The sequence below is a fragment of the Petaurus breviceps genome, unplaced genomic scaffold (genome assembly GCF_028583685.1).
Source record: "Petaurus breviceps papuanus isolate PSGF00001 unplaced genomic scaffold, PetGlider_PUasm1.0 179, whole genome shotgun sequence".
NCBI classification, from domain to species: Eukaryota; Metazoa; Chordata; class Mammalia; order Diprotodontia; family Petauridae; genus Petaurus; species Petaurus breviceps.
This window is the reverse complement of record NW_027185779.1, coordinates 443,284-465,439: the sequence shown is the minus strand read 5'-3', so window position 1 is coordinate 465,439 and position 22,156 is coordinate 443,284. Positions and strand designations below refer to the sequence as shown.

The 22,156-nt window shown below is 36.5% G+C and overlaps 1 protein-coding gene across 2 annotated transcripts in view; it reads left to right on the top strand.

The window, feature by feature from the left end:
• Positions 1-14,413, top strand: part of MTDH (metadherin) — an 82,341-nt gene extending 67,928 nt beyond the window's left edge. For both annotated transcript variants that reach the window (XM_069086583.1, XM_069086585.1), the window contains exons 10-13: positions 6,399-6,518; positions 8,358-8,498; positions 10,898-11,054; positions 12,033-14,413. In XM_069086583.1, the coding sequence (XP_068942684.1) occupies positions 6,399-6,518; positions 8,358-8,498; positions 10,898-11,054; positions 12,033-12,103 (489 nt within the window). In that variant the 3' untranslated portion in view covers positions 12,104-14,413. The remainder of the gene's footprint in view (positions 1-6,398; positions 6,519-8,357; positions 8,499-10,897; positions 11,055-12,032) is intronic.
• Positions 14,414-22,156: the final 7,743 nt, after the last annotated feature.

Sequence of the window (22,156 nt, the reverse complement as noted above, 5' to 3'; positions counted from 1 at the left end):
TGATTGGACATATCATCTCATCTCTTCAATCAAATCCTGCTTGACCTTTATAGTTTTGTTACATTTACTTTTAATTCTTTTTGGTATGTGGTTCTTTCCATTTCCACTGTTAAGAGTTGCTGTACATATTTTTTTCTTAGCTCTGCTTACTTCAGTCTCCATCAATTCATACAGTTCTTTCCTGCTTATGTATTTGTCACAGTTTTTTTTTTTAAGTTTTTAACATTTGCTGTTACAAGATTTTAAGTTCAAAACACCCCCCTTCCCAAGATGGCATGCAATCTGATATGGGGCTATACACGTATGATTGTATTAAACATATTTCCACATTAGTTAATTAGTGTACATATCGTTCCACAATCCCTCCATCGACTTGCCATTTTTTTTATCATCTTTGCCAATTTGCAGGGTGTAAAGTGAAACTTCAATATTTTGCTCTGTAGTTCTCTCATTATTAGTGATGTGGAACATTCTTTATGTGGTTGTAGATACTTGGCAGTTCTTTTGCAGATTGTTCATATTCTTTGACCACTTATATTTTGGGAAATGGCTGTCCTGTCAGTCTTAGATATGTCTCTTAATTGCTTCTCTACCTAGGATACCCTTCTCAGAGAAATGTGATATAAATGTTTTTCCCCCCCATTTGGCCAGCACTTCCTTTCTTATCTCCTAGGTGCATTATTTGTTGTTGCAGGTTTTCAGTTTCATATTATGTATTTTATCTTTTGTATTTGCCTCTATCTCTTTAGTTAAGAATATATGTCCCACTGAAAATTGTGAGAGGTATACCTTCTGTTTCTCTTCTAATTTTTTAAATAATATGATCTTTAATATTCATGTCATATTTACTTAGAATGTATTATGGAATATAGTGTAATTTGTCTAAGCCTAATTTATGCTAATTTAGACGACTTTCCAGTTTTCCAAGATGTGTGTTTGTTTTTTTTTTTTTTAAGCAATTGGGGTTAAGTAACTTGCTCAAGGTTACACGGCCAGTTATTTCTGGGTGTGGTGCTGAGTGTCTGAGCCCGGGATTCGATCTCCAGGTCGTCCCAACAGTGGAACCGGTGCTCTTACTCGCTGAGCCACCTGGCCGCCCCTTCCAAGATGTTTTTGTCAGATATTTTCTAGGCAATTTATGTTTTCCATTTTATCAAACACTGGGTTATGAATTCTGCTGTTTCAGAGTCTCCCTCATCTAGTCTGTCCCAAATCATTTTAATAACTGTTGCTGAGATCAGGAAGTTCTGTTCTCCTTTCAGCCTTACTCCTTATCATTATTTCCCTTGATAATCTAGGTGATTGCTTTTCCTAGAATGTTGTTATTTTATCAAATTGTATCAAGTATCCCTCTGGCAATTTGATTAGGATAGTGTTATCATTTTAATTATATTGGCATGGCCTAGTCATAATATCTGAATATTCTTCCAACTATTTAAGTTCTACTTTATTTTTAAGGAATAATAATAGTTTTATCTCCTCTTTACTTACTTTTATATCTTGAATTTTTTCTCTTGTCTTGCTCTGTTGCTAACATGTCCAGAACTGAACTATACCAAATAACAGAAGGGAGAGTCATAAGCTTCATTCTTTACTGGAAAAGTTTTTGATGTATCCCCATTGCATATGATGCTTGCTTTTGGTTTTAGATATTCTTAATGTAATATCACATAATACAACATTATAATAACATTTTAATAATAACATTTCAAAAGATCTCTGTGCCTAACTAGGGATTTAAGCATAAAAGTTCTACATAAAAAGATTTCTGCATCAGTTGAATTGATCATGTGGTTTCATATGTTTTAGTTTTTAACATGATTAGTTATGCTACTTGCTTTCCTAATGTTGAATCTTTTTTTTTTTTAAGCAATTGGGGTTAAGTAACTTGCTCAAGGTTACATGGCCAGTTATTTTGTGTGGGTGCCAAGTATCTGAGGCCCGAACTGATCCCAGGTCTCCCAATGCCGGGGCCGGCGCTCTTACTCATTGCACCACCTGGCCACCCCATGTTGAATCATTTTTACACCCCTGGTTATAGATCCCACTTTTAAGTCAGTGTTCATTAATGAGAATGACCTATCGTTTTCTTTCCCTGGTCTTGGTGTTAGGACTATATTTGTCTCACAGAGAGTTCTGTGAGGTCACTTTCTTTCTGTTTTTGAGAATAATTTGCAAACAATGTCTTCTGTGAATCTGTAAGGACCAAGAGATTTTGTCCCCTCTATAACTAGATCTACTTCCTTTTCTGAGATTGGGTTATTTATATTTTCGAACTTATTCTTATATTTCTTTGTTAGCATATAATTTTGCATATGTTCTAATTGTTTTTATTTCTTCTGGGTTTTATTGTAATTTCACCTTGTTTATTTACTATCTTATTGATTGGATTTTATAGTCTCTTTAATCAGATTAGCTATTTATCAAATTTATAGGTTTTTTTTTTAGAGAATCGACTTTTATTTTTATTTTCTTTATAATTCTTAATTATCATTTCTGATTTATGTATTTCTCCTCTAATTTTTGAGTATCTTCTCTTTTGTGTTTATTTTAGGCTTGTTTATTTGTTGGCTTTCTAATTCTTTTTAATGCATGTTCAGTTCACTAATCCTTTCTTTTTCTGTATTGTTATATATATTTGCAAGGACATAATTTTTCCCCTAATCCTTAACGACTACTTTAGTTGTAACCCAGAACTTTTACTATGTAGTTTTCATCATTACATTTTTTACATAGTTACTGTTTCTGTGATTTGTTCTTTGACTCACCGATTATTAGAATTTCATTGTTAAGTCTCTATTTGGGTCTATATTTTGTGGTACCAAACCAGTCACCCTTTTTGTTGCAGTATTATCTGTAAAGGATGTATTTTAATTATTTCTGCCTTTTTCTATTTGTTTGTAATGTGTTTGCAAACCTTAGTACGTGATCAGTTTTTGTAGAAACTCCATGTGGTATTCAGAAATGTATATATTCTTTTACTGTCCGTTTTAGAAGACACCATAAGTCTTTATTATTACTCTAGCTTTTCCAAGACTTTCTTCAGTTCCTGTATTTTCCCTTTTGTTTTTCCTTTGTAGTTACTTAACCCAAAACAGAGAGAGAACTACTGTCTGTGTCTTCTTGTTGCTCAGAAAATGATTCTTTATAAGTTTGGATGCTGAGGGGAATTGAGAGGATTAACCCAGCAAGTGATTAATTGTGGAAATTGAGTGAACCAAACTGGCTCAATTTTGTGACCCTATTTTGGAACTAGCTCAATTATGGGTCTAGTTCAAAATCTGTTTTGTCAGAAAACTTTATTCAGTTGTAGGAATTGGGGAGAAAAGTCTTAATGTATTGTTTGAACCTATCCCTGTGTGGCTGGGAAGCTGGAACACCTTGATCTGCTTCTTAGGCACCCTTAACTAAGGATCTAGGTTGACCAGAAATCCAGTCTGATCCTGAGACTGATGCAAGGAGTTTTCTCACAATTATACATCTAATATATTTTTCTTCTTTTAATTAATTGGCTTTATTTGATTGTTTTTAATGTATAAAAGTCTGTCTCCCCCTGATTTCATGACCTCACCCAAACGGAGGTGATCAGGTCCTAACTAGTTATGCCACTGGCATTCATTGCTTAATGAATCAATATACTTGGAAGCTTTTGTATAATTGTATAATCCTTGCCTCTTTTTTCTCCCATCTCATTCAAGTAGATTCTCCTTCTTCACCTCCCTTTCAACTAGACCTGTCCATGATTTTTACAGATTTCATTTTTGCACCTTTCCAAAGAATTTCTTTTTCTCTTCATCATCCATCTTCTCTTTCTTTCTGTTAGAAACCTTCATGACCTTTATAATAATAATCTATTCTTCCTTTTTTCTCTGCATTCCACATTCAATCAAAACCTCAAGTTGTTCATTCTGGACTCTCCCTTTTAGGCAGTTTCTGCCAGTGCTTTGTAGTTTGCTCCCACCCCTTTACCATTGTGCCTCAATTCTAGAACAATGCCATCTATTACAGATGTCAGAGGGGACATTACCTCATGATAGGGCTCCTATCCCACCACTAATCTATACCTCCTTTTATTGACTGCATTTGCCCGGAAATCTCCCTATGTCCTTGCTCTTTCACAAAGTAAATTTTTCAAACACCAAATCCTCACCCAGCACAAGGTCCTCATCTCATCTTTCATCCATTGGTTCATCAGTGGAACCTACTACCAAAGCAAGACCTCCTTTTCAATCCTTACTGCCCCCCTCTTCATTGTTCTATAGGCTCTTCTCTTCCTAATACAACAAAATCTACTCCAGCACATCACACATCCCCCTCCATTCCCCTCATCCTGCCCCCTTTCACATATTCTTGTGTTCCTCCAAAAGCAAAAAAACTCAAACACTGATTCATATCTAGGAAAGATATTGCCAGATTCTGTCCATAATGCCCCAAGCCTACTTCACTGTATGCCTTAACACCTCTTTCCTTGTGTACATTTACATATATGTTTCTTACTGATCGCTCTGCAGTCTCTGTCTTTGGCTACTGCATTTATTCATTCCCCTTGTATTTCTGTTGTCTAGGGTATTTAAGAAGCAAATAATATCTTCATTTCTTATTTTCTTTCTAAAAATGTTTCAAATGCCTCTATTTTATTTATATATATGTATGTATTCATTTATGGTTAAGCTTAGATTTGTACAATATGTCGACCTCAGCTGCATCCTGAGTTCCATTGCTTTTCAGAATACATTATTCCATGCACTCCTACGTTTTCTGGTGGGTGCAGAATAGTCTTGCATTATTTGAATTTGCTTTCCTTTGCATTTGAAGGTATTTTTCCTGATCGCTTGCAAAACTTATTTCTGAAATTGATTGTTAAATTTAACCATTATGGGTCTTGTAGTTTGTAGTCTTGTGGTTGTTTTTTGTTTGCTGTTTTCTGGAGTTGATATGTGAATTCTTCGAGTTGGTATTAACTTTTCTATGACCAGAAGTTCTGGGGCAGTTCTTTTATGGTGTTAAGGTTTTTTTCATTCTGTCTCATTTTTCTGAGACATCTATCATCCTTAGGTTTCTCTATGTATACTGTCTTCAAGATCAATGTGTTTTGCTTGCATAATGAGCATATTTATTCTTAATATTATTGCTTTTTGCTTCTTTTCTAAATTGCCCTGCGTGTTAAATTCCCAACCTATTGTTGTTTTATTTTGTTTATTTGGTGAGGCTTGACATTGCAAATTCAAGTTTTTCTATTCTGTTAATTATTTTTGCTCTGCTGGCAATAAATTACGTTCATAATTTTCATTTCTCTTTCATTTCACTCATGGTTCCATGCTCTCGTCATACTTTACAGGGTTCTCTGTCTCATCAAATGTTGGACATTTTCCTTTTTTGGGCACTATTCATTTCTAGATCTAGTGGCCATATTTGTAAATGTTTTCTTTGTTGATTCATCTGCTTATATTCAAGGATTTTGAGTTTTCTTCTTCCTAAGATCTTTTCTAATTTCAACCTTTTTTTCCCCTAAATTTTCTCTTGTTCATTTTCCGACTCTTTGACCCCTCTAATGGTGGTTTCCTTGGGGATTGGATTTTAAAGTATTTCAGCTTCCTCATAGACTTTTGAAATTCTCAGGTCAGCAGCCTCAGTAGTGACTTTTGAGTGGTCAGAGCTGTCCCCAGCCTGGTTCTAGGTCCTTCTGCTCAGACCTGCTAGATTGTCTCTCTTTCTCTTTCCCCATTCTCCCTCCCCAGTAAACAACCAAGATACTCTGTCCTGGGCTCTCTTGGGGCAGTTCAGAGAGCTTCCTCCCTGGTGCTAGGAGGGTTGTCTGCTCCAGCATTGTCAGGATTGTTCTGCTGGTATTTCAAGGTTTTCCATTAGGCAGAACAGTAGTACTTTGGGGCTGTGGCTTTCAGCAGGCTTTTTGCTCCTTAAGGTCTGCCACCTTCCAGGCTATCTGTCACTCTGAGCAAGCTTCTTCAGCCTGGAACTGAGGTTTCCACAGCACTGGAAAGATAGAAGGAGGACAGGGATTGGGGATTGGGTTTTGTTGCTCAGGACCAGTGTGCATCAGTGTTCATAGTTTGTTGCACAGGGGCAGGGGGTGGTGTTAATCTTCTTTTGAATTCTAGGTTCCCTAGACCATGGAGGGTAGTTGAAGTATCTTTATCTGTGGCTCATAATTTGTGTTTCGAATAAACTTGAGAGGTTGTGGGGATCAAAGAAGATGTCTGTAGTCCTCTTGGTGCTAATATTACCCAGAAGTCCCATTACTAGTTCTTAAAAAAGATTACTGTGAAGAGATGCTTATTGTGAAGGATGAGGTTATCCCTGGTTGATGGTTTTAATATTTAAATATTATGGGTTAATCTCATTGCTTCTCTTTAATTGTTTTTTATCCTCAATATTAGTTTTCAGATGATGATAAAGAAAAGGAAGATGTGCCTCTTCAGAGTTCTGCATCTGGTAAATCGAAAAAGAAGAAAAAGAAAAAGAAGAAGCAAGGTGAAGAGACTAACTCTCCTGCACAGGTAACCAGGGTGCCATATTTCCTATTCAGTCTCTGACTCCTTCTAATATTAAGTGATAGCAAAAAGGTGCCTATAATAGAGAGGCAAATAACATAGTGGGGCAGAAGCTATGGAGTATTGGGTATCACTTAAAGAAGACCTTGGATGACCTTGGGCACGTCACTGAGAAAGGTTAACATGGCAGAAGTGTTGGAAAGTGTTGATAATGTTTGGGCATTTGCTTTATTTGTTTTAATGAAGTTGTTCCTATTTGTTGACATCCGGTCTGATACAAGTTATAAAATCTATGAGCTGAGCTAAGGGTAGAAGAAGCAAGGGCCTTAAGTTGCCATGTCATGTTCTCAGACTTTACAAAATGGTCAGTTGCCCTCAGTCATTGGGCATTGCTTTCTGATCCAGCTAGGTATCTATTTTAGATAACATGAATTCACAAAGCAAAAATAATATTGTATATCATCTCCCTTTATCCTTTAGGTGTTTTTGGTTTTGTTTTTTTGCTTTAATAGCTACCACTGACCTTAACAGTTATTTCCTCTATTTAAAAAAAAAGTTAACTCCCCAAAACATGGTTAGTATGGTACTTTGAAATATGTTGAATATTTTTATTACTAGTAAAAATAGCTCAGAACAGCATTATGAAGTTAATTAACTATTTATGTACAGAGAAACAATGGCATACTATATGGCTCTCTTTGGGTTTTGTTTTCTTAAGGTTTTTTTGTCCATATCTACACTTACCTATTTGTAACTCTGCACTTTATTGTCAGAATATCAGAGCTGACATCTCTGTTATTGTTTGCAAATACGTTGTATTTGCTTTTATTAAATAAGCAGATAATTGAATAGGCAGACAAGTAATTAAATAAATGTATGCATACACTGAAGAATCAGCATGGGATAGTGGATAAGGAACTAGCCTTAGAGTCACAGACCTGGGTTTTCATGATGTTGGTCTGTAAGGTACTTGCCTTCTTATTTCCACAGGGCATTCTAAAACTGTGTTGCCTATTTATATTGGTTAAGGAAGCTCCCCCATCGTATTAGTAAATAACGATTTTGATTTTCTTTCATGTACCTCTTCCCTTCCTCTCACCTATCCTCCATTTCAGACACTATCTATAAACTGGAGGAATTTAGTATGGCTTGATTACAGTGGAAATTTTATGTGACTTCAAAGTAGTCATAAAATATAATTTTGTCAATAACAGTAAAGCAAAAGATAGTGCTTATGATAATATAATTGATTAGGGATGTGGACTGAATGAAATATCAAATATGAAACCGGATATTTGTTTCGTTTCCATCTAATTGTTTTGGAAAGCACTATTTTAGGTCAAACCTCTAACAACCTTAATTGTCCAGAATAGCTAAAACACAATAGAGTAAGGGGAAAAAATGTCTATCTATAAGCTTATAGATTTACTCTGCCCTAAAGCAGCAATTATCAGTTAAACTGTGAACTATAGACCTATGCAGCCAGGTGGCTCCACTAGTTAGTACACTTGGGGTTAAGTTAGTACACCTGGGGTTAAGTTAGTACACCTGGGGTTAAGTAGACCTGAATTCAAAATAAACCCTCAAACACTTACAAGGTATGTGACCCTAGGCAGGTCTTTTACCTCTGCCTCAGTTTCCTTATCTGTAAAGGAAGGCAGTAATAGTACCTATGTCCCAGGGCAGTTATGCAGATAAAATGTGCAAAACACTTTGCCAGCCTTAAAGTCCTATGTAGAAATCCAGAATCATTATTATTATCAGTGTTGTCATTATTAGTCTTTTTGGTTTCATTTAATATTGTCAACATTCTATTTAAGGCATTTGGACATTTTTCTTCTACAGGATACAGAAGAATTAGAGAAAGAGTTTAGAGAAAATTTTCCAATGGACACCTCTAAAATCCATCCAAAACAGAAAAAAGATCCTTCTTTGAAGACCATGAGCACTAGTGATCCACCTGAAGTACTCATCAAAAGTAGCCAGGTAATTTTTTTCTGTTATTTATGAATCAAAGCCTTGCAGATTCAATAGTTGAAGTGAGCCATGGTGGCTTAGAGGGAAACCTCTGTAAGGATGCAGATGTTTGGTTAGCATGACCAGTGTTTAAAAATTATATCAAGTTTTATGTGGCTGGCAATTCTTTTTTAGGCAATGTAATAATTATATTTTAAATTGGGCTTTTAAAGACATATTTTGTGGAAGGTACTGATAATGTAGCTAGTTGTTTTGTGGGAAGGCAAGAGCAAGAGAGGGGCATTTCATTAGAGGAAAAGAATGAACTAGTCATGCTGAGACAATAGTACTTGGGCCATATGGCCCTTTACATACATCCAGTGGATCTTTATAAGACTTCTGGTTTCTATCAGGGCCCAATATTTGTTAAGGAATGAGTTTTTAAATTATATTAGACAAAGCTTTAAAAAAAAAAAAAACTGAAAATGTCTAAAGACTGATTTGAAACTAATAAAAATAGTAGATTCTGGGGGGAAGGTTCTGAATTCTACATTTATGTTTTGAATTAGAAGGAAGTAATCCACAACATTTGTGGGTTTAGCAACATCATTAAATAAGGTCATTTACCATTCATCAACTGAAATACACCAGTGTTTTTATTTAGCAACTCACCGTCAACGGTACTGTTCTTTTTTTTTTTTAATGTATACTGGTGTAACCCATCTTTGGTCACTTCAGTTATTTAAATTCCTTATTTCTTTTTCTTTTTTTTAAAAGCAATTGGGGTTAAGTAACTTGCTCAAGGTTACACGGCCAGGCGTTTCTGGGTGGGTGCTAAGTGTTTGAGCCCGGATTCGATCCCCAGGTCATGTCTACTCTGGGGCTGGTACTCTTACTCACTGTGCTACCTGGCTGCCCCTCATTATTTCTTTATAGAGTGTTTTATCTTGTTTTTATACAAGTCTCAAGAAGATTGACTCCCAAATATTTTGTGCATTTTATAGTTATTTTGCATGGATTTCCCTTTTTATTTTTTCTTCCTTGTGCATGTATATATAGAAAGGCTATAGATTTCATGGGCTTATTTTATATCCTGCTTCTTGACTGAAACTACTAATTGCCTCCGTTTTTTTGTTGATTTCTTCTTCTTGTTTTTTTCCAGCAAACACCATGCTGTAAACAGAGAGGGTTTTTTTTTTCCTCTTCTTTACCTATGTTTATGCTTTTGACTTCTTTCTTTTGGAACCATGTCAGATAATAGCAGGGAAAGGTTACAAATGCTGCTCCTCCTCTCTCTTGACCCCTAGGTGACATCTCCATGGAGCAACTAACCAAACCAGGTTCCTTCTTGCTTACCAGACTCCCAGGTCTGAAGGGAGAACGGCAGAGCTCATAGTTTCTTGGCTCTGCCTGCTGAGCACATGACCAGACTGTATACGCAGTCTGGAGGCAGGATTTTCTCTAGTCGAGTTTTGCTTGTTTTTGTAAACTTGCTAAAGAGCTAGAACCACAACAGGGTATACTTTTGTATGTGGTTGTCAGTAAAACTACAAGAACTCCTGGTGCTCCTTGAGAGCTACTTCATGTTTATCACTGCTTCTTAGGAGGGGTTAGCATAAAGCAAAGAATAACTATACCTGACAGTGTTGACTGTCACTGGTCAGAAAGATCTCTCTTCCTCCCTCTCGGCCCAGGAGCCATGCTTAGAGGTAAAAAACTGGAAAGGTGGATGGAAGGAGTCAAAGACAGAATGTACTCATAGCAGTACTTAATTGATGGGGAATCGAGTATTATTCCACCTTAAGGAATGTCAGCTGGAAAGGCTTCTATGGACATAATAACCAATCTTGTTCCTGGAGAACAAGACATTGAAACACATCTTCCTTCACTCTAGAGGTGGGAGATATAAATATAGTGTGCAATGCTGAGGGGACTTTCTGACCCAAAACACAGTTACTCAGTTTTGATTAACTATTTTTCTTTGATAATGGAGGGAGTTGTAAATCTGGAAATAACTGTGATGTCAAAATCAGGTATATTAATGGAGCTTCAGTTTATAGCTGCCAGCTTGTTCCTACACAACAGTATGCCAGTGGGAGGGGACAAAGAACTCCAATATAAATTAACCAAAATTTTAAAATAATGAAAATGAAGGAAAATTTCCATTCTGTGTTATTAAACCTATCATAGCCATATTATATAAAGACCTTCTTTAAATTTAAATTTCTGCTAGTTGAATCTTTGAATAAGAACTAATTTTTATTTATGTCACTTAAACAACAATAAGTTTGTTTTATGCTTCTTTGATTAATCACTGCATCTTTGTTAAGATCACTTGCCAGTTATGCATAAGAAAGTCCTCTGAACAAAACTGAGTGTTTAATATTATATTACAAAAATATTTTTTAAAACTTTCTATTTCAAAATAGCCTGTTAAGACTCTTCCACTTGCTGTTTCTACCGAGCCATCTGTAATTTTATCACAAAATGAATCTGACAAGATCCCTTCCCAAGTGCCCCAGACGCAACAAGAGACAGCTGTTTCCAAGCCTAATCTTAAACAGAATAGTGTGCCTCCTTCCCAGAGTGAGTAAACCCTCATAAAAGGGGGGTGGGGGAAATGGGAACAGGCAGTTGGAGGGGTCCGGGGTTCAAATTATACAGCTTCTTTGTGCTGCCAAGGTCAGCATTTTGAAGTGTTTATTGTATTGGGAACCAGATAGGAAGGGTTAGATTGTCAATCAGATTCAAAATACATCAACACTAGCTTCCCTTGTCCTTAATTTGTCAGCCAGGTTTATGGGATTCTTTTTTTTTACTTTTTGGAGGGCAGTTGGGGTTAAGTGACTTGCCCAAAGTCACATCGCTACTAAGTGTATCAAGTGACTGAGGTCGGATTTGAACTCAGGTTCTCCTGACTCCAGGGCCAGTGCTCTATTTACTGCGCTACCTAGCCGCCCCAGGTTTATGGGATTCTTACTGGGAACCCTTGTACTATTTGGCTCAGTAAATTGCATCTCATTTTAATGTCCCTCCCAGCTTTAAAATTATTCTATGATCCTCTTAAAAGCTCTCTAAAGAACCCAATATTAGAAGAATTTTCATGAGTAAATGACCAGTAGTCACAAAAGATTGATAATTTGGATCAGTTCTTGGTTAGGACAGAGGTCAGAGTAAGACTATTAAAGTAACCTTCATAGAGAGGAACACTTCTGTTACTTTTGATTTTTCATATGCACTGTATGTTACAAGCAGAAGTACAGCTTTTCTTAATCCTTCAAATAATGAATTCCTCTAAATGTTTTGCATCACTTATTTGTATTGGGCACAATTACTGTATTTTTTCTTTTACAAGGGCAATTAGAAAAGTCTTTTGAATAGCAAAACATAAAGTAGGGAAAATGGAATATTGAAAACATAACACCTAAAAAATTAAACATAGATTTAGTAAAATTGTCACAAAAGAGAATTCTTAAAAGAGGATTTTATTTTGTTGTAACTCTTATGAAGCATGGAGAGGTACTTTATCTAAGTTTTTTCCTTTATGTTTTGCTACTCTTTTAGCCAAGTCTGAAGCTAGCTGGGAATCTCCCAAACAAGTAAAAAAGAAGAAAAAAGCTAGACGAGAAACGTGAATGTTTTATCCTGAATTGGACATGTGTTGTGCAGACACTGTCTTGAAGATTATGCTGTTTATGCAATAATTTGTGAACATGTACAGAATTTTATATAAATTTCAACTGATTTTTAAAGACAAAACTGCTGTGAATGCAACCATCATTAAAATGGAATCAAAGGAAAGTTAATTTGCGGAATTAAGAGCTCAGCAGAACATGCTACATTGCTGGAAGACACTTAGGAGTCTCTTTTTCAATTTTATGAACTATCTTAATTTAAGAATATAGATCTCCTGATTTTACAACAGTGCCCTGTTTACAACAGATTGTGTTCTGTCTCATCTGCAGCTGAGGACTAGAGGAATGTTTAGAAAAAGGGTTGGCTATAAAATAGTGGGTATTTCTTGCATCCTTGATTCACAGATTGTCTACCATTTGAATTTGCTTAACATGTAAATCAAAGTGCTTTGATTAATTGCATAATCTTCCACATTTTACATATTTTGGGGTAGCAGTGTGTATTAAAGGAGTCACAAGTGCAAATACAGAATCATTTGTCATTTTTTTAGCTGAACCTTTATGGTTTGGTTGACAGTTAAAAGAAAAATGCTTTCAATTAAAAGATCAGAAATGCAATTGACACTTGAGTATGGTTCATGAAGTTATTTTTGATAGTCTTAAATTACTTGAATTCTTCAAAGTGCAGTATATTTTTAATTATATTACGAAAACTCAACTATGTGTATATGGTCTTGTTTCTGTTGTTTCCTTTTAAAAGTTCATGCTTGTGTTTAACTGCTCATTTTTAATGATGTGAACTTTTAGTCAAACTTTAATTCACCTTTTCCCTTTCCCAAGCAATTATTTTTACCAGCTTCAGCTCTGTTCTCTTTGTTGCTAACATGTCTTTTGACTTTAAAATTGAAATCATTCACACACTAGTTATACAAGACATCAAAGTTTTGATGGAGAATGGAAGACTAAAATCAGACAGCTTTAATTGACATTGTCAAGAACTCCAGTTATCAGGAATACATTTTTTTACTGCCTTAACCTGTAGTGTGTAGAATATGCATCTAAATTTCTTGAGGGGGGGATTAGTGTTTTTATAAGAATTTTCATGTAAGTATTGCAGTTGTAGTTAAATAAGGAACATTTCCCACTTGAAACTGTATTGATTAAAATGATGTGTGAAATGTTCCATTTTCAGGCACTGTGTAATTATATTGTAATGAACTGGCAGGTATCTTTGTATCTATAAATAGTGCATGCTCAGCCATGTACACTGTAAATAGCCTTTACCAAATGTGTTTGACAAGGACCATAATTAACATCCCTTAGTGAATTGTGATCAAGAAAAAAAAAGCCATGAATTATTTGATGCGATTGGCTTAGTTGTTTTTAATGTGCTCAGAGAAATTGTTTGTAACAGCTGTAACCAATGGTACTGATCCAACCATCCAATATTTGTCTTATTTTACTTGACTGCAGTTTGGTAGTATTGACTTTACGAATGCTAGAAAGGGTAGAGAAACAAAATTACTTTAGTTTTGCTGAAGATTGGCCTTTATCAATGAACTGCTTTCCTAATAGTGATTGCTAACTTTTATACAGGTGTTAACATCTGTTTCAGGAACATGGCAGTTATGTTTACATGTTCAGACTTTTGTTTAATTCAGTGACATTTCTAAGTTGATTTGTTTAAATAAATTGAGCAAATGATAGCTTTGTTTTGTTTTATTTTGCTTTATGGGAGTAAAAAATTCCTAATGTGATGCTGGATTTTTAAAAAATTATTTTCTTTGGTTAACTTTAATACTTCTCAAAGACTCAAGGACCCTGGTTTATCTGCCAGAACTTCTTATGGCTCTTCCCCAGGGAGAAGGGGAAAGAAAAAGAGCCTGCGTAATTAAGAAATGTGCCAAACGGTCTTCGTTTAAAAGGATATCTTGGGTGTCGGTTATTGAAATGTAAATTTATCATTTCTGGTAATAGTATGTTTCATTCTTTTAGGCACTCATTATCTAATGGATTTTATTTTATAGTCTAATTAGTTCTGTGTTTGTATGTAGATACTGCAGAGCAATATTTAAGTCCACACTGTTTATTTTCTTAATTAAAAAATATGTTAATACAACGTGAAATGTTTGATAAAATCTAAATTTTTTTACCCAGTACTTCCATTTGGTTTTATTATGGTTTGATGGTTTTGAAGTTTTTGTGTAAATTCAGTGTATACATAGAACTGCTTTTCAAAGAGACTTAAAGAATGCTGTGTCGTGTAAGATTTTTTGCTTGTTATCAATAAAACAAACTCCTTTTTCCCTTTCCTTTTTTAAAAAAAAACATTTCTCAAAGAAGACATTCTCCCCACCTTGGAAAATTCTCTTTGATGTTATGATTGTTACAGCATGCTCTCAAGTGACATTTGTTGTATCTTCTGCCAGAGATTTACTTGCTTTTATTGATAAGGGTAGAAGATATACATACATACATATACATACATACATATATATATATATATATATATATATATACATACACACACATACATACATACATACATATATATGCACTTTTCTGGCTTTTTTTTCACTCAGCATCATTTCAGTATTAAAATTAAGAGTGTTTAAGTATAGTATCTTAGAGAGAATAGAATAGTTCTTGAATAGGGAATGACTTGATGAAAGTGATGGTATTGAAGAAGATTCATCTGGCAGTAATATACTCATTCAAATCACACTTGAATTATCTGCCCAAGCTTACTTGACACAGTTAAGGGAGAAAAATAGCTGTGAGACCATACAGAATGCATAAACTTGTGAATGCATTCTGTAAACTGCTGGAACTTCTTTATAAAGGGACCCCCTTCCTCCCCCCCAAAAAAGGGGGGCTAGGACATGGACCTTTCCTAAAATGTGCTTATGTGAGACCGGTTACTCTCCTTTGGGAAACCTCACCTCATCACCACAACAGAGTACCATAGAGCATATAAATTGACCTTTTAAGATTAAGGAAATCTTCAAAATAGAAATTAATTTACAGAATGGGTACACTGGCAGCTGACAGGTGCCAGAAATCCCCCATCTCCTGCTCTCACCAGCTACTGCTGACCAGCAGAGATCTCCTCAGCCCCCATTCCTGCCTGTTGACTGCTGTTCAGAGTAGCAGGTGATGGGCAGCAGAAATGCCCCAGCTCCCAGTGGTAATAGACAGGCGCTGGGGAATTTCTGCCACCTGTCAGCTCTGCTTTCAGCGGCAGAAACTAGGAGAGCTAAGGGAAGCCTTGATGTCTTGTCAGCTTTTGCTGAGAGCAGCAATGGGGTGTGGACTTCATCCTTTATGGTAAGTATAGATTGGAACCTCACATTTAAATTAGTCTGTGTACCAGATTAACTTGTGCCCCTACAGGGAGTATTAACCTTAAGTGCTCTTATGGTTAATTCTTAATCAATACTCTAGGAAGTCAGTATAGTAAGTTATACATAGTATATCTTTTCCTTTTATCTCTTTCCTCCCTGAAATGTCAATAAAAAGGACTTTCTCGAGAACATTTAGTTTTAAATGAGTTCACATATTGGGAACATTTTATAAAATGTGAAATATTTAAGTATTTATTTTTATCTCAATTTTAAAACTCTTTTTCCTTTTAAATTTTTTTGTAGTTTACAACATTCAGTTCCACAAGTTTTTGAGTTCCAAATTTTCTCCCCCTTTCTCTCCTTCCCTCTGCCCCACCCCCCAAGACAGCATGTGATCTAATATAGGTTCTACATACACCTTCACATTAAACATTTTCACAATAGTCAAGTTAAGAAGAATTATAACCAATGGAATGAACCATGAGAGAAAAGAAACAAAGCTAAAAAGAGAGCAAATAGTCTGCTTCAATCTGCATTCAGACTCCATAGATTCTTTCTCTGGATGTTGATAGATAGCCCTTTCCATCATGAGTCTTTTGGAGTTGTCTTAGAACCTTGCATTGCTGAGAAGAGCCAAGTCTATAAAAGTTGTCATCACATATACAATGTGTCTGTAATTGTGTACAATGTTCTGGTTCTGCTCCCCTCACTCAGCATCAGTTCATGTAAGTCTTTGCAGGTTATTATGAAAGACTCACTTTTTAAAACCTTAACATAAACTGAAGGAAAAGGGAACATCTCCTGATAGACCTGAAGTTTAGTTTAGATTACAATAAAATATATAATTCCCTTTTAGAAGGTCAGAGGGCAACTATTTTAACATGTTAATTGACGATTCAATTGACCTTAATGCTAAGTTTTAAAAAATATTTACTCTTTACAGACTTTAATCCCTATCTTCCTGTTCCTTTTCCTTTGGTTTGAACTTTCCCACTGTTCAAAGTAAGGTAGTTGGCTCTCAAAACATTGAATGTCGGATTTATAAAACACTATTCCCTCAAACTGGCTTAGGTACCAGGGGTACCAGGGATGTGCAATATTCAGCTATGGATTAGTTTTAACTTTTTTTTTTTTTTTAACATATTGAGGGGCCACTAGGTGGTGCAGTGTATAGAGCACTGGTCCTAGAATCAGGAGGACCAGAGCTCGAATGTGGCCTCAGACCCTTAATACTTACTAGCCATGTGACCTTGGGCAAGTCATTTAACCCCAATATCCCCTCAAAAAGCATCAAAAAGTTTCAAGGACTTAAAAATCTCATTTCCAAAGACTGGATAAAAAGAAGATAAAAACCATGTCTTGGGAGCACTTTAAAGTCTGAAGCATCAAACTACCCCCAGGACAATATAGCATTCTGTTTCATTAGAGAAAAAGGAACATTTTCCTTTATGACTCTCCTCTTCCAAAATTATCATGTTAAAAAACTTTAATTTTATTTTTCTCTTCCCTTTTTCAATTATGTAATTATTACTGTCAAATAACAAGGGCACAAGAAAAATAAACAGATTTTAGAGCCATCTGGAAAACTGCTTAAAAGAAATCCCTAGAGTATATTAACTTCAGTTAAGTGAATTCAGCTAACATACAATCAGAACTCTTCCTCCAACTTTCGAAGTAATTTACAAATAACAGATAAGGATTGAATTTATTTAGATGTAAAAAAAAAAGGTGGATCCATCAGTTTTAGCCCAATTTGCTAGATTTGTTTTAAACAAAGAGTTGTAAGTTTTCTATTTAACTCAATCACGAAATTCACTTCATCAGAATTCCTTTAGCATTCTGATTGTTTTTTGTCCTTGTTTTCTGTTATATTTGGGTAGATTTTCACCTGGAGTACTTTGTTTTTGTCCTTTCTATCATCCTTAGCTTCAGGTGAACTACTGTCTCCTTATGTCTTCCCTCATCTTGTACTTGTGAAGTTGATATATATATATATATATATATTTTAGCAATTAGGGTGAAATAACTTGCTCCAGGTTACACGGCCAGTTATTTCTGGGTATGGTGCTAAGTATCTGAGCCCGGATTCAATCCCAGGTTATCCCAACTCTGGGGCCGGTGTTCTTACTCGCTGAGCCACCTGGCTGCCCTTGAAGTTAATTTTTTTATACCCAAGTGGAAGACTTTTATGATATTAGAAAATTAATTTTCTTCTCTTTTGAGATCTTAAATTCTGACTGCAATCCAGTAAATTAGCTATTCTCAGCTTTATGTTCCCTGCAACATTGATAAGTATGTCTTAATGGCTTTTATACATATTATTTTAAATGTTAAACTGCTGGGCAATGTACAGATCTCCTGGGCTATTGTGGACCTTGAATATTGAAATCAAACTGCTAATGACTCCTTTCAGTTTGGCCTTTTACAAATTTATCTGTCGACTATCCCACATCTTTCCATATTGTCCACAAGAAATGACAATAGAATGTTGGATTCTTTGATAAAACGATGTAAACTCTCCATCCTAATCTGAATGTCTTCTCATAATCATGGCTTCCCTTTGTAGATATATGCTAAACATCCTAATACATTATGGGAGTTTTGCCAGGGATTGAAGTCAAGTTTATTTCAGTATACTTTGCAAACTCATTCGCTTTTCTTAAAAAAAAAAAATTAGAACATTTGCCTTTCTGTAGTCTTCCATTATCACTTAAAGATCACCAATCTAGTGGCTCATCTGTCAGCTTTATAAATTTGCCACTCATTTGGCCCGAATGACTAACAAGAGGAACTGTTTAATTACTAGGTAGCCATTTTGGGTGCCAACTCATTGGATATTTTTATTTCATCGTCTAAATTATGAAGACCATTAACTTTGATAGAGAAAATATAGGCATTTGAGACTGGACTTATTATTTCATTGATAGAGAAAATTACCAAAGCAGATCAGCATCTTCTCTGGCATGTGTGGTCTGTGATTTTCCCAGGGTCTAATAGCCAGAATGTTAGAGGCCAGACTTGAGTCCATCTTCCTGGCTCTGACGCCAGCACTCTCCACTTTATTACTGCTGTCCCTCTCTGTAACAGAGAAAACAGAAGCAAACTATGTTCTTCTACCTTGTATTGTGAATATCTCATCCACCTTGTGACCTATCTTCTATAGAAAGACCAGCATGCACTTTAAATATAGAATATGTTCACCTGACCTTGTTTCTATAAGCATTTCACATTTTATTCAGGTCCCTACAACATTTTCAACTTTCCATGGGTGCTAAAAGTGAGACACTCAATCGTGCCTCGTAGCTCTCCTAGAAAACTGAAAAATGTAATTGCTACTTCTCTTTCTTAGACTTTGAAAGCCACATTCATCCACCTTTCCTTTCTCTTATCCCTTAACAGGTCTGGCCAACTTCTTACCTGGTCTTACCAATTTCACACAAGTCCTTTTTGCCCTTCTTGGACCCCCTTACTCAACAAGTTCATGGTTGGATTAGTTCGTGATGCCACCAAAAATGCATTAGTGCCGAATTTTCCCACATCTCCAATATTTATTATTTTCATTTTCTGCCGTATTAGCCAGTACTTTGGAATTGTTTCAGTTTGCATTTCTCATAATCAGTGATTTAGAGTATTTTTTTAAATATGGCTATAAATAGCTTTAATTTCTTCATGTGAAAACTGCCTGTTCATATCCTTTGGCCATTTATCAATTGGGAAATGACTTGAATTCTTACAAATTTGACTCAGTTCTCTATGTATAGATTCATAAGCCTTGTATATAGGTAGAAAAGTATTCTCTCGTTTTCAGCATTTTGTTCAGTCATGTCCCATTCTTCATGAACCCATTTGGGTCTTGGCAAGGATACTGGAGTGGTTTGCCAATTCCTTCTCAAGCTCATTTTACAGATGAGGAACAAAATGGGTCAAGTGCCTTCCTGAGCATCTCACAGGAACTAAGTGTCTGAGGCTGGATTAAAACTGGAGATGAATCTTCCTGACTCCAGGTCCAGCACACCCTATTCGCTGAGCCACTTAGCTGCTCTTATTTTCAGTACTGAGTCCATACTTATTTCCACAACTTAATGTCCTTTGCCTTTTCAGATGCCTTGTGAATTGATTCACAGTTCCCTTACAATTGCAATTTGTGCCCAGCACAGACCTGTACATACTACACTAGGTCTAATCTAGCTGCTTATTTTCTTCAATGCAATTTCTAACTCTCTGGAAGGACATCTGTGAATCGGATGTTAGAGCCCAAGTGTGGTGGTTCTATTGTTTTTGGTGATAGAAAGTAGTTATGAAAAGATTTTATAGACTTGCTTCCAAAATAGGGTCTCCCGTAATGCCTCAAATTATTTAAGATTTCATGAAAGGATGTAACAAGAGATCCTTGTTTGACCCTCTGATTATTAATCATGGGAAAAGCAAGGGGCAAGAGGAGATCCAGTGCAGGGTCCATATTAAGTGGGATCGATCCTGTGTGGATGATGAAATCTTCCGAATACTGCTCTTTGCGTATGATATTGGGCTAGCCTTGCAAATTGCAAAGCATCCTGGGTGAAATTCATCATAATTCCAGAGTTTGGTTTAACCATCCACGGGGCAAAAACCAAGTAGGTAAAGAATGCCTATTGATCAGATTATGACAAGCACTTAGATGGACAATGCATAGTGCTCATCCTTACATGTTTATGAGGATAGAGACTGAATCTGCAATTTCATTGACATAGGAAACTCCCATATGAGAAAAAACTACCAATGCAAGGTCAGTCCCTTCTCCAGAGAGCTGCCTACAGTGCTGAGTTCAGCTTAAGTTCGGATCTGAGCAGCTCTCTTATCTGCTGTTCAATAGACACCTCTCCCTGCTTTTTACTCTCTGAGCATTTATTGCAATAGACCCTGAATGAAAAAAGAAGAGGATATTGGCGTAGATTTTACATTGTAATGCCCCCTTTAAATGTCCCCAGACTTCTCAGAAACAAGCCTATCTTTTTCATATTAGTAGTCAATATTATAAAGTTGCAAGTCAGGGATTAGAATTGCTTTAGTACCTGAGAATCACTTGAAGGGTTGTGGAGTGAATATGGTGGTTGTTAACCAGCAGCTGCCATACATAACAAATAAGGAAGTATGAAGAAGATTCAGAGTAATGGGTGTCATTAAGGAAATGCATGCTTTAAAAAGTTGGGCAGTCATGTGATGAGAGAGGGTTAACCAGTGGACAGCACATGTATTTCATCCATGGTCTGGATGTTAGGCCTAAGCTTCATGTCACTACTGAAGTCGTGTTTTGTTTAGTCATTGCAGTCATGTCTGGACTCCTTTTTGGGGAGATATCTCTTGGAGATAGCCAAAGCTGTACTTATCCACACGTGGCTCGTTCCTCTGGTTTCTGACAGAAGCTTGCTGTCAGTGCATTAATTAGGTATTTTGATATATATTGGGCAACTAAGTGAGGCAGTGGATAGAGCACTGGACAGGGAACCAGAAAGACTGTCTTCCTGCGTTGAAATCCAGCCTCAAATCCACTTATTAGCTGTGTGACCCCGGACAAGTCACTTAACCCTGCTTACCTCTGTTCCTCATCTATAAAATGAGCTGAAAAAAAACCCCAGATGGGGTCATGGAGAATCAGACACAACTGAACAACGTACCATTCATATATTTTGCTCACCAGGTGGTGCCATCCTCAGACCACCCATCTATGTTAACCGAGCGCAAGGATTTCCCAATGCTGCAGTGCTCACTACTACGCACCAGGGGGCGCTGAAATTACACAAAAGTGAAACCTCTCCTCCCACCTGCCTAAACTCTCCCAAGCTTGCAGACAATGGATACACCCAGGAGAATTCCTTTGTCACTTGCATTAAGGTCATGTAGGATTCCTTGATGACACATTTCTCTTTCTGTAGAAAAATCTATGTTGAATTTTTTTTTTAGCACCTGTATTGTTTGTTCTTTCTTTTTGAAGAGGGCCATGGCATGAGGGAGGCAATGCCATGACTGCAAGTGAATTGGATTTAAGTGAGGGAGGGCTGTGCAGCAGCCTCACTTTCTCCTCCAGAGCTGTCTGGGTCCAGTGGCAAGATATAGATCAGGACAACTGAAGATGCCCCCGCAACCCCAGCATCTGTATATTATGTATGAAGTACCTTTTTGGAAGCAAGCTTACAAAAAGTGCTATCTTGATTTTTTTGTTTGTATCCCCAGCATTTAACTGGGGAGAGTGTGTGGTGCATAGTACTTAATAAATGCCTAGGTTTAGGCATTTTTATCCTATTGTCTATTATAAATCCTACATTTAGGTCGTATAGGAAGCATGGCCATTGGGATGTGCTCAGAATTTACCAAAATGCAAAAATCAGCTGAGTACTCCTCCCCAACCCCAGTAAAAACCTCCCCTTCTCATTCACAGCCAACTGAGCAGTCCCAGGACTTAGCTGATCATTTGGAATGGCCCTGTGATTAATGGAGATGTGGGTATCTAGGGATGACAGCCCTGCAGCTGGGTTCTCAGCCTCTCAGAAGCCTTCTTTGCCACCAAACAGCTGCCTTAGTGTAGGTCCCCTTCATGCCTCCCTCTCACTTTCCAGCTTTCCTGTCTGTTTTGTCTTCCACTGTTGGAACATAAGCTTCTTGAAAGTCAGGGCTGTCTTGTTTATCCACAGTATGAGGCACAGAGGAAAATGCTTAGTCAAGGGGCAGCTAA